At 36.5% G+C, this 13713-nt stretch overlaps 1 protein-coding gene across 1 annotated transcript; it reads left to right on the top strand.

Moving 5' to 3' along the window:
- Nucleotides 1-1616: 1616 nt before the first annotated feature.
- Nucleotides 1617-9796, top strand: LOC123867702. The gene is made up of 2 exons (XM_045909880.1): nt 1617-3238; nt 9779-9796. The coding sequence occupies exons 1-2, from the start codon at nt 2363-2365 to the stop codon at nt 9794-9796; spliced, it is 894 nt and encodes a 297-aa protein (XP_045765836.1). The 5' UTR covers nt 1617-2362.
- Nucleotides 9797-13713: the final 3917 nt, after the last annotated feature.

Below are 13713 nucleotides of genomic sequence, written 5' to 3'. Positions count from 1 at the left end.
TCTGCAGAAGTTTATTATTACAGTGCGTGTTCGATGTGTATCTTCATAGTTTGTTTTATTTTTAAATGTTTCTATAATTAACTGTACTTATTTACTAACGAAGTTGTACGTCCCCCAGGGCCCTAGGGGACGGAGCTCGATGCGTTTCCGTTGCCTCGCGTTGCCCGATGCGTCTCTTTTCAACTGTTTTGCCAATAAGTCAATATCTAACTACCTCTTTTCTAGATTGTATCCCTCATTTCATTCGAGGAGCTTCTTTCCTTTGTTTTAGCATCGATGCGTCGGTTATGTGCGCTCTTTATATCTGAAAACAATTAATGTCCACATGTTTTTTTAGATACAAATTAGCCCCCGACTGCTACCCTTCACCTGATGGTAAGTGATGATATATGTAGTCTAAGATGAAAGCGGTCTAATCTGGAAGGGGTACGGCAATTTCAGTTAAACCCATATCGCTAAATCACTTGGTGGGCACGGCTTTGCCTGTAGGATAGTAACTAGCCACGGCCGAAGCCTCCCACTAGACCAGACCACAGATTATAACTCTGACCTCCTGCCGGGAATGGAACCCGGGACTTCCCACTAATAAGTATAAGCGACCATGTGTTAGGGCGTGTTTGCCGCGTTGTATGTGTCTCAGGCTTTAAAGGTTTCCCTTTAAATGCAATAGAGTTCGTGTTTAACAAACAACCGAAGCTAAACAAAAGGTTGAAGTGCTGATCAACAGCTATCCTCAGTGGCCTCGAGGCGCAGGGCGTGATGTGCCTGAAAACATTGGTTCGTTCAATAAAACTGTATGCGAAAAATTCATTCGAAAATAAGTGTTTATATGTAAGAGTAAGAGAATTGTTTGCTATTTGAGACAATTGCCATTTCAAACATTTGAGAATTGTTTGAAATCTATAAGTGTGAAAAGCCCAGAATATAACAGAGGAAGAATTATAAGGGCGGGTGGTGCATATCGCATGTTGCGCCAGACAGATTTGTCTGTATCAGTGGATTATTATAACAAATTAGCGATCCACCCCGGTTTCGCACGGGTGCTTGAAAATGAAATATAGCCCATGTCACTCAGGAAGACTGTAAAGAATTTTCAAAATCGGTTCGGTAGTATCAGAGATTACGTACTTCTTACAAACAAACTTACAAACAAACTTACAAACTTTACCTCTTTATAATATTAGTATAGATTAAGCTTTTTAGTGTAGATGTTAAGCTATTAGTGTAGATCTAAGCTTCCGCAAAGAAATCCCTGCTTTTAAACAACAGAATAAATTATATTTATGTGATAAATATTATAAATCTAGGTACATACCTATTAATGAAATATATATAGTGTGTCGCTCGCATGAAGTACGAAGACTAATCGTAAGAAATGAGCTCTCTTTAGTGGGAAGGCATTTGTCTTTCCGAGGGACGTAAATAGTCTTTTATTATCCTTTAAAGTGTTGCTTTAATATACGCTCATTTAGCTCCACGATAGAGAGAAGCTTGTAGCTGACCTTTGGGTATTATGAGGGTAATAAAATATCACAAAAAATCTTTAGGGATGGACGTATAGTAGCTATATTATCGTCTTCGCATCTAGCCTCTAGCTAGCTGCCCAAAAATCTGAAAATCAGCTGTTTAATTTTAATTACAATTTTAAGTAAATTTACATTTAAATAAGACTACAATTATTGTAAAACAACTGTAATCAAAGTGTATTTTGTGATAAATCATAATTTCAATACCGATCTACTGCCAACCAGCACCAGTGAGACGGACTTGTGAGCGGTGTGACGTGATTCAATAACCTATAACGGACTTTTACCGGGGGAGTATCTGTTATTATTTTATACAACTTATTCAGTAATCCAACACTCCCTACACGATAGGTATTCGTACATACTCGAGAATCTCGAGACACGTCCCTCCACACACTTAGGCAAAACTTGTTCTCACTTTGCTTGACTTACAGTGGAAGTGAAGTTGAAGAATGATCTGTACAGTCTGTACCTACTGCCTCAGACAAAACTAACATTCCACTGTACACATAATGATTACAGTACGACATAGTCCACCTGAGTTAGGTATAAATAGTTATTAGGCATAGTGTAAGTCTGACTAAATTTTCCTATGGCCTCTTTATTTGTGTTTGCATCAAGTACCTACTTATTACTTGTTTAGTTTATTTTATGATATAGGTAATAAACCTAGTCAACATACCAGGAAACTAATTTTAACTTTTCTTCCTAGTCTATTAACTTATCTCACTTTTGTTATCTCGCTGTCTCTCATCCTCTCTCTGCTAGACTCCTAACACTTTCCATTTCCTTCACTTACATATATCTATTGGTGTGTTTCAGGTATATAGTACAAGATGGCTCCTATGTTCACCAGAAAAGCTGCCGCTCTTGAAGAACAACAGAAACTGAAAAATGCTTTACACGAAATAAAATCACTGAAACAATTAAATACCCAACTACTGAAGGAACAAGATGAAAGTGAAGCTGAGATGAGGATCATTATTGCTAGGAACTCACAGTTAAAGTCTGAACTTGCAAACCTGCACAACGCTCATACTTTGTTATCAGAGGAGCGCGACCAACTTCAGTTGGCAGTAGGGTCGTTCAATCAGTGCATACAAACTTATGAAGAGGCTCTGGGAAAGATATCTATGTTAGAGGATGAATTAAGCCAATCTCAACAGTTAATTTGTGACCTTCAGTCACAAATAGCAAGTTATGAAACACAAAAAACAAATAACTTGTATGATGAGCTGCTTGCTTCATCCTCAACAGCACCAGTGTTGACAATTGACCTGACCTGTGACAGCCCTTGTGCTGCTAATAATAAGCCACATTCAGAAACTATCCATTTAAATAGTCACAAAAAAATTAAAAAATACATCAAAATTGGTAAATTAATTAAAAAAACGAAAAAATTAATAAAATTTCAGAAATTATGTAATAAAAACATTAGGCTTAGAAAAGAACGTTCAGATTTATTAAATAAGCTCAATACATATTGTTCCTCACTGCAAGAGATGAGAGTTCAATATGAAACTGACGTTCGGAGTCTTAATGAGGAGATTCTAAAACTGGAAAACTCCTTGAAAACAGTTACTTCCCAGTACGAGCTGTCACAGAAACAGGTCGGTGAGCATATACTGGCCGCTGATGAGCTGTTAGCCTTAAGTAATTATAATATAGATCGTCTTGACTCTCTGATTAATAGATGTGAGTGCTCAAATAAGGTTCCGGACGAAATGCCAGTGGACAGTCAGTGTATAGGACAACAAAAAGGCTGTGAAAACAATGGTTCCTCGTTACATTGCCCTCAGCGGAAAACATTTGTTGTTTCAGATGGATTGGGAAAAGACTTTGGTCATTTAATAAGTAATAAATTACATCAAACAGTGATCAACATATGTAACCCAGGGGCACCATATGAATATATAATTGAAAATTTAAAAGGCTGCTGTTTAGATAAATATAGTACAGTTGTCTTGTTGATAGGTGACAGCATGCAAATAACAAAAAAACAAATTTTAAGAAGTTTTGCATACCTATTGGACCTACAAGAAAATACGGGTTGTAAATTCATATTGTGCACTTTTCCTTACTCTTGCACTTTAACCCCAGCACAAAATAGGTATGTCTATAAACTCAACATGCTTATTAATAATTTAAGTTTTGGCCATAGGGATTATATTCACATAATAGACACGAATAATTTTATAAAAAAATTTTCACTGACAAAGGATACAATGTACTTGCCCCTTAGTTATAAGAAACAAATAGCTACCTTGGTAGCTTGTAATATACAAGACACAGCTATTTTTAGCTTGAGTTCTTTTGAAAACGGTACATGTTGTACTAATAATATAGACCTAATTAGTAATACTACTAATTCCAGTTTTTTTACGTTGGATACAAACTATTATAATAGTTTGGATACAAATAGTTGCATGGACACTACTGTAAACAGTAATAAGATTTTAAACTAAGTAGTGCGACAACAGATAAGCTATGTAAAATCAATCTTGTACACCAAAATATTCAGGGCTTATCTGGCAAAGAACATGAGATAGAACTATTTATTAAAAAATTTGATATTGACATCTTATGCCTCACTGAGCATTGGCTCAATAGTTATCAATTAATAGTAAATTTAAAACATTATCAATTGTCAAGTGCGTTCTCTAGAAAGAAAGCTATACGCGGAGGGTCTTTAATATTAACCCGCAACAATATCAATTATAAAGAACGGAAAGACATTGTTAATCTTTCATTGGAACGCACTATTGAGCTGTCCTGTGTTGAGCTGGAGCGCTATATTGTCGTCTGCGTGTACCGACCCCCCTCAGGTGACTTTGTTCTGTTTGAGGACGTTATGGAAGAGGCCTTGAGGCGGATATGTAGGTCATCAAAAAATATATTAGTTTGTGGAGACTTCAATATTGATATTTTGCTTCACACTTCTTTTACTGACAGATTACTCAATTTATTTAAAAGCTTTAATTTACAGAAAATTTTCAATGAACCAACACGGATAACTGCAAATTCAGCCACTTGTATAGATAACATTTTCTGTGACTGTAAGATTGTCGCAAAATCGATCATGACGAATCTAAGATCCGATCACTGTGGACAAATGATATCTGTTCCCAGTGATAATCAAGACATAACAAAGTTAATAAAGTATAGGCCAGTAACCACTAAAAAGGTAGAGCAGTTCAAACTAAAGGTTTTAACTGCTTTACCTAAACTTGACTTTACTCAGGGTGGTCCGGATGAACACTATAATGCTTTTTTTGATCTCATAAACTCTCAATTTAATTCTACCTTTAAAATTGTAGAAAAAAAACTGTTTAAAAATCTTAAATTTAGTGACTGGGCTACTGTTGGCATCTATAAAAGTAGAAATAAGTTGTTCGACTTGTATGCAGAAAAACAATATAACTACACTCCCACATTTGTTGAATATGTAAAAAATTATTCAAAATTATTCAAAAAGGTTTGCATACAAGCAAAGTCACTCTGCATAAAGCAAAAAATTATTAATTCTGATAATAAAATTAAAGCAGCTTGGGATATCATCACGGATGAAACTGGGAAACAAAAAGTGCATAACAATAAATTGGAGCTAAAAATTAATAACCGTATTATTGACTCCAATATTGAAATTGCAAATACATTTGAGAATTTTTTCCAGAACATTCCAGTCATCACTACTAGTTCCCTTAGCTCTTCACCAACAGAAGCCTATGATCTTCTCAGGGCCAATGTCACTGAATGCGGTGTGTTGTTTAGGTTTGAATACGTTACTCCATATGACATTGTTAAAGTGTTCAAATCTTTACAAAGCAAAAAAACCGGAGATCTGTGGGGAATATCAGTAAAAATAATTAACAATATTATTGATATTATTGCGCCATATCTAGCCTTAATTTTTAATGAGTCTGTGGATACAGGCGCTTTTCCAGATCTCATGAAATGTAGTAAATTGATACCTCTTTTTAAATCGGGTAGCAAAAGTGACCCAAACAATTACAGGCCAATTTCAATTTTGCCAACACTGAGCAAGATATTTGAGAAAATCATGCTCAATCAACTGCTTCAGCATTTCAATTTTAATAAGCTACTCCATTCTGAACAGTATGGCTTCACTAAAGGTCGATCAACAACCGACGCGGCCGCAATGCTGTTAAAGCATATATTCAATGCGTGGGAGGGGTCACAGAATGCCATTGGTATTTTCTGTGATTTATCCAAGGCATTTGATTGTGTTGAGCACGAGACTCTTTTAGTTAAATTGAGCCACTATGGAATCAAAGACACTGCGCTTGGTCTCATTGCGTCCTATCTTAGTGATCGTATTCAAACAGTATGTGTGAATGATGTGAAGTCATCCGGATCAGCCTCACTAATGGGTGTTCCTCAAGGCTCTATTCTAGGTCCTTTCATGTTCTTAGTATACATAAACGATTTACCATATGTAGTCCAAAATATTTGCGATATCGTACTATTTGCTGACGATACGTCTTTGATTTTTAAAGTCGATAGAAATAAGGACAATTTTGACGATATAAATGGTGCCATATCTCAGGTAACTCACTGGTTTACTGTAAATAATCTACTTTTAAATGCAAAAAAAACTAAGTGTATTGAATTCGCACTGCCCAATACCAAGAACACAAGTAACATTAATTTAAGGATAAATAATGATATTTTGAAAATAGAAGAGACTACTACATTTTTGGGGATAACCTTAGATGCGAAGCTGCAATGGGGCACCCATATATCAACTCTTGCTGGCAAACTAAGCTCTGCTGCTTACGCAGTTAGAAAGATTCGACAATTAACTGACGTGGAGACCGCAAAGATAGTATATTTTGCTTATTTTCATAGTATTATGTCTTATGGAATCTTAATATGGGGTAGAGCGGCAGATATTGGGAGAATTTTTGTATTACAAAAAAGGGCAATACGCGCAATTTATAACTTAAAACCACGCGATTCACTTCGAGAAAAATTTAAGGAAATAGGTATCCTTACCGTAGCCTCTCAATATATTTACAACAACATAATTTTTGTAAGACAAAATATTCTTAGTTACAAGAAGGTTGGCGATCTACACAACAGGCTGACTAGACACCGTAACAGGCTTGCGACTCCTACGCTCCGTCTCAGGAAGGTCCAAAAGTCATTTGTGGGAATGGGTATAATCTTCTATAACAAAATTCCTCAGTCAATTTTGGACTTGCCTTTACACAGGTTCAAAAAATCTATTAAAAATATGCTCTTGAGAAAAGCATATTATACTATCGAAGATTATGTAAATGATAAAAAAGCGTGGATTTAAACTTCGATTCGCTCCAGCAATGCGCAGGACTTCAATTGCTTTTATACATGGCATAATATTGTATATCAAATCTTTGAAAAGAGCAACCGCCGAGTTTCTTGCTGGTTCTTCTCGGTAGGAAAGGCATTCCGAACCAGTGGTAGATGCTTTTGACGATTCGAAAGAACTTGTAAAAGTCTAATTGAATAAAAACATTTTGAATTTGAATTTGAAAACGATAATTTTATAAACAAGTCCATCAACTAAAATTAGTGGATTCCAACCTACCCTGGGTTGGAATCCACTAATTTTTGCCGCACGGATCTCAGATAATCGGATTATTTATTAAGTATTTATCTGTGGAAAGATCACCATGTAGCCTCAATAGCTCAACAGTTATAGGAGCGGACTGAAAACCGAAAGGTTGCAGGTTCAACCCCCACCCGTTGCACTATTGTCGTACCCACTTCTAGCACAAGCTTAACGCTTAGTTGGAGGGGAAAAGGGAATGTTATTCATGATTAAAAAATGACTAATATTCTTTTTTTTTTAAATAAAAAAAAACATTGCAGTTGGAAGTTGTAGGAGTTACTACTTACCTTGGCAGTGGGTGATTTAGTGATTTATATTGCTGTATTAGTGTAAGTATATACCTACAAGTAGTAATTAATATTTTCGAAGATATTACAGATTTAAAATGCAGGGGCATAGCGGCTGCGGGTACCGGCCAGAGAGTTGTATATGTCGCAGCGAAATGGTAAAGCCATTAGTTAGCCAACTCCCTAGTGATATGGCTAACACCCGGGAGATGTTAACACCACAACTCAATTAGACTATTTCAATAAACAAATCTAGTAATAATATAGAATACGGAGCATCTAATAATATTTAGTGGGGTGAGACTTTTACCCGACACAACCCCTATGCTGTGTGTTTAATGAGATGGTAAACGCACCGTCCGCGTCATTCAGTGTTACGTTCCAAAGCTTAATTGCTAAGTAAGCCGTTACGCTACCTGGTGGCTCTACTGGGCGTTAGTAATGGTAAATAACTGCACATTAGTGTTAGTACCTAAACCTAGTCAAATCACCGACTTTTTATCAAAGGTCAAAACGCTCTCTTAGTAAGGGAGCTTGCATGAAATACACAAATGTGACGTACTTATTACAGATTTGAAGTAATTCGGCGTAATTTTTTAGTTAAATCGATAACTTAAAACTAACAGCCGACGTAGAATTTACGAATTTTGAGAGACCCTCTATTTAATAATTACCTACTAAGAAATAATTTTCAGCATTATCAAGCATCATCCCCATTCAGGATAAATAATAACTATCTAACAGTCGGAATTATAAATAAAATACAAATGTCGGCTTATCCACCGCGAGCGATTTATTCAAACGACCAATAAATATTCAGGAGTAATTAACCGGCCGCAGCGCCACCTCGCGCCGATACAGAGGGAATATTTTTACAGTCCACGAAGGCTCGGTAGGCTACCACTCTACGGGGCTGCATTAATCCTCGCAAAGGTGGATTAACGAAAATGAGCTCGCAAATTATTTCTATGTGCCTTTCGTTATTTATATAAGGTAGTACCCCAGAATTGAGATGATGCCTATGTAAAAAATAAATTCTTTCTTAGGGATTATTAAATAGAGGGTCTTCCGAAACTCGTAAAATCCACGTCCTCTGTTACTTTAAAGTTTACTAACCATTTTAAGTACGTCGACTTACGTCAAATGTAACTTATGACGTCACATCTGTGTATTTTATACAAGCTCCCTTACTAAACGAGCGTTTTGACGTTTGATAATAAATAATATAATTAGTCGCTGATTTTACTAGTAGTGATCATCCGTATTCAAGATAAAAAACTTGTCTGTCTATGTACTTATAGTTTTATGACTCCCCTCGGGTACGGACAGACCCTATTACTAAGCCTCCGGCTATGCGTCCGTCTGTCCGTCTATCTGTCAGCGGGCTGTACTCTATGACCCCTTATAGGTAGAGAGTTGAAATTTTCAAAGTATTTCAAGAAAGGAAAAAAGAAAACGATTAGTTCTTAAATATTGGCGCTATAACAATACATAATAAAAAACCAAGACGGTGAATTTCAAAATGACCTACTCGCAAATTAAAAAGTATGTAGTAATAAATCTTCGTAGGTCAATTCGCACTTGACCGGGTTTTTATACATTTTCTATTATTATTAAAGTGAGCTACAACTTTCTTACTGGAGAATGTTTTTTCAATTTGGTTTCAAATCAATTTACAAAGTACCGAGGCTACGTAGATCGCTTACTTAATTTATTTATCTGCGAACCAATTTTAAACTCTCCCCTACGCATTTATCCTGCCTTATTTCTCTATAATGTATCTCGGGGGATCTTTTTCGTAATGTATACGGGTGCTATTAAAACTGTAATCATATTTATAGGGACTGACTTTCATTTTTAAGTAGGTACCTTTGTTCTTTTTTAGGGTTATGTATCTCAAAAGGAAAAACGGAACCCTTATAGGATCACTTTGTTGTCTGTCTGTCCGGCTGTCCGTCTGTCGTGTGAGTCAAGAACACCTATAGAGTAGGTACTGACCTAGAATCATGAAATTTGGCACTTATAGCACATGGAAAGGAAAAATCCGAAAACCGTGAATTAGTGGTAACATCACAAAAATAATTAAAATATGGTTATGAACACGTAAATTAGTGTTTTCAATTTTCAAAGTAAGATAACTATACCAAGTGGGGTGTCATATGAAACGGCTTGACCTGTACATTATAAAACAGAGTTTTTTTTTTATGCATCCGCTAAGTTTGTGCTACGAGTAAGTAGCTGTACGACAATAGTGCACCGGGTGGGGTTTGAACCACCGACCTTTCGGATTTCAGTCCGTTCCTTAACAGTTAGCTATTGAGGCTATGTTCAAAATCCTATTCTCTCTACAGAATAATGTGTACTCGTAATTTGTATGCGCAACTGTGAACTGAGGTATGCGCCCTAATCACGCCCTAATTCAGGAGAATATCCAACCACGACCAGTTATAAGAAAAAAGGGATTCACTTTTTTTTTGATTTTTAAGATTCCGTAACTCAAAAGGAAAAAAACTGGACAAGTGCCAATCAGAGGCCTTAATACCTTGTTTTGACAATTTCATACAAATTTTATATGAAAATGTCAAAACAATATTAAAACATTACTACTTTAAACGGTAGTAGTAAGGCCTCAGGCCTCGCTCTTTTAGGGTTCCAGTACATAATTATGAAAATCATATTTTGCGTGTATGAAATATTTCTTTTCCAAGCTAGTAGAACATCGCAATAAACCGTGAAAGAAAAACCTAAAAAATGTTTGTTTGTTTTAGTCACAACTTACAAACTATTTTATTAAGAGGGGTCTCTCCGTCACTCGCTTCATACAAACGTAGTTCCAATTTCATTTGAATATTAAGCAACCAAAGTCCATGAACTTTAATTAAATTTCTAATTAAATATTTGGTTTCGGGTCAACGTTTTACAGCAAATACCAAAATTTCAGGTTTGTTATTCATTTCGTCTATCAACTAGAGACCTGCGACATGGTCCGGACAGACAGACAGACGGACGGACAGGCAGACAGACAGTAGAATGACATTAATAGGGCTCCGTTTTTACCCTTTGGATACGGAGCCCTAAAAAGGAACCCTTATAGGATCGCTTTGTTGTCTATCTAACTACCCTGTGCTTTAAGTAGGTAGGTATAGGTACGCCCCGTATCAGTCACCACCACCAGCAATTATGGAAAATTTAAGTGATGCTATATTGCCGTTTTCTGAAAGCCTGCATCAGGTAATAACTCTATTATTACCTGAGTGCAGGCTTTCATCTTGGGAAATTATATTTACGAGAAGAGTTCTCGGGGGGACAAAGTAATCAAAAAAGATCACATTGCACTGAAGTAGTTGGCATATTAATATCGTTGCAAATTCTCCTGAGCTTACTTCTTATCTTGACTGAAAAAAAACTAAGCAGGAATTAGTTGACCCACCCCGGCTTGGCACCGGTAGCACCTATTCCATAGATAAATAGGTATGAATGGTAAATAGTATGAATGTGTTATATTACATTCTACGTAAGTACCTTGTGACGTTTTCTGAATGCAATGAAACCCGTTGATATTGAATTGTACTGAAAAGTTTGAATTGTATAAAGCAACAATATTTTTTACCGATATTAAACCTGTTAATAATAAGAAAGAAACGAGAACGTGTAGTTAATAATATGTATTATGGTTAAGAGTCTACTTTTCAGGGTTCCGTTCCCGGAGGGCAACAACGGGATCCTATCACAGCCCCCGCTATCCGTCCGTCTGTCTGTGAGCGGGTTGTATAATACTTAAGGTAGAGAGTTAAAATTTTTACAGAGTGTATACTTCTATTGTCGCTATAACAACCAGGGATCGACTCATTCAGTCAAGGTCAAAGTCAAAGTCGAATCACTTATTCAAATTGGGTATTAAATATTTTTTCATACACCTTATATATTATGATGTTCATAATTATGTACGAAACCATAAAAGAGCGAGGCCCGTCTCGCACTTGACCGGTCTTTATAGTTTGTTTCACAGAGGAACTAGCAAATGCGAAAGTTATAATCATGTACACAAAGTGCATACATATTATGATATAATATTATCATGATTTATAATTCAAAATGTGTAAAAATAATTCATTTATTCATAGATAGGTAGGTATATTATCAAAAATATTCAGCGGTCCAAGATTCGACCGTCCGCGGTCCGTCTGTTGCCTACCGCTGGTCGAGACCATAGTCATTGTCTAGTGCGACTATAACTAACAACTATAAAAAAAAATATGAATAACATGGGTACTAAAACTTCTGAAATAGCCAGTGGAATATAGTTCAATTATGAAAACTAATAGGGAGTCTTAAGTAGGTAGTCGCAAACAGCTCTACTATTAAAGTTTTCTCGTACATTCAATTTATAATAAATCCGAAAATATGAAAACTGCATAAACTGGGTCCATTGAACTAAATTCGATAGCAGCAAAACTCGTTCAATTGTTGAATCATCCACTTTGAGTTTTTGTTCGTGGATTTTATCCGTTAAATTGGGTTCTCAAAAAGCCCACACAAAATATTATATACTTCCTACCTATTATTATATTTTAATCTTTTAATATTCTTAATCCTAGTATTTTCATTTTGTCGTGTATTGACTCAATGGTTTTGGTCATTGATTGGTTTTAACATAACCGACTCAATACTTCAAGCCATTTGAAGGTTTGGGCTTTGCGATAGATCACTGTGTCATGAGAAACCTTTTTATAGATTAACATAGAAAATGGGATCAGGTCTAACGTAGGTAGCGTTTGATAGAGATTGCCCCATCTATCAGGTAGAGGATCAGATCGTTTGCACTGCCGATGGCAAATGTATGGTACCTATATGTATGGATATAGACGAATAGCGCTAACATATTATTGCGTGTGCCATTCACTATTCGGTACCTATTCATTTTTAGGGTTCCGTACCTTATAAGGAAAAACGGAACCCTTATAGGATCACTTTGTTGTCTCTCTGTCTGTCTGTTGTCCGTTCGTCCGTCCGTCGTGTCTGTCAAGAAACTTATAGGGTACTTCCGTGGTACTTCCCGTTTACCTAGAATCATGACAAGCAGGTCAGGTCTTATAGCACAAGTAAAGGAATAAATCTGAAAACCGTGAATTTGTGGTTACATCATTTAAAAAAAATTAAAATGTGTTTCAATTTTCAAAGTAAGATAACTGGGGTATCATATGAAAGGGCTTTTTACCTGTACATTCTAAAACAGATTTTTATTTATTTTATGCATAATAGTTTTTGATTTATCGTGCAAAATGTCGAAAAAAATACCCGAGTACGGAACCCTCGGTGCGCGAGCATGACTCGCACTTGGCCGGTTTTTTTTAAATACACAGACTGCTAAAATCTTAGCCCTTGCTTTTGGATTGTCGTAGTCGAGTAAAAAGAACGGTGATAGCCATTAGGTTAAGACATTGGGCCTACTAGTTCGGGCCCAATCCCCGGCAAGGTGCTAGAATGGCGACCCCACACCGGAAAGCACAGCGTTGGAAGACCCCCTTACTAAATGGACAGACCTCATCAAAAGAGTCGCAAAGACCGCTCGTCCCTGTATGACAAGTCCCTATATTACTATGAGACTTATGCCCAGTAGTGGACGTCCATCGGTTGATAATGATGATGATAATCACAAATCACAGCTTAGCATTCAAAAGTATACCTATACAAAATTAAGTTAGATTATCCCTTTTACACGGCGACCAGTAAGTAAGTACCTAAAGTTCGCGACAGGTCGACTTGGCAATCAGGGCCTGGCAATCTCGACCTATCGCGTACGTGCGATTTGAGCGTATCGGAATATTTGGAGCTATGAATTAGCTCAGCTTATATCAGGCGTTCGAGAAGTGTCGATTCACGTTGTTACCGACACAGGCGCCGGAGGTGTCTGTTTCCAGATAAATAGTTAAATCCGTGAATGAAATATGTATCTATTTACCCAATACCTCTTTACATGGTATTTTATACCTATACCTATGTACGAGTATGTGTAAATGCAGTGCGTTGGCAGGCTCACATGTCGATGTCGCCAGAGATTTATTGCCTTAGCTCCGCCTCGTGATGTCGTTGCTACTTCCGCTTTTAAAAAGGTATCTGATTTAGTAAGTATATCCGTATGAGCTTACTCCCTTCTGCAGAATTTAATTTCATGTTGCAGGATATCATATAAGACATCTATTTTATTAAAGAATACCTAAGCCGCATCTTTCATCATTCGTAGAAACGGGTTAAGGAGAAGAGTAGGTAAAGGAGTAGGTATTTA

Source organism: Maniola jurtina, chromosome 8 (genome assembly GCF_905333055.1).
Source record: "Maniola jurtina chromosome 8, ilManJurt1.1, whole genome shotgun sequence".
Lineage (NCBI taxonomy): Eukaryota > Metazoa > Arthropoda > Insecta > Lepidoptera > Nymphalidae > Maniola > Maniola jurtina.
This window is presented reverse-complemented; position numbering and strand designations above follow the sequence as displayed.

Coding starts and splice junctions, on each gene's coding strand:
- LOC123867702 (XM_045909880.1), top strand. CDS start 2,363: ATGGCTCCTATGTTCACCAGAAAAGCTGCCGCTCTTGAAGAACAACAG.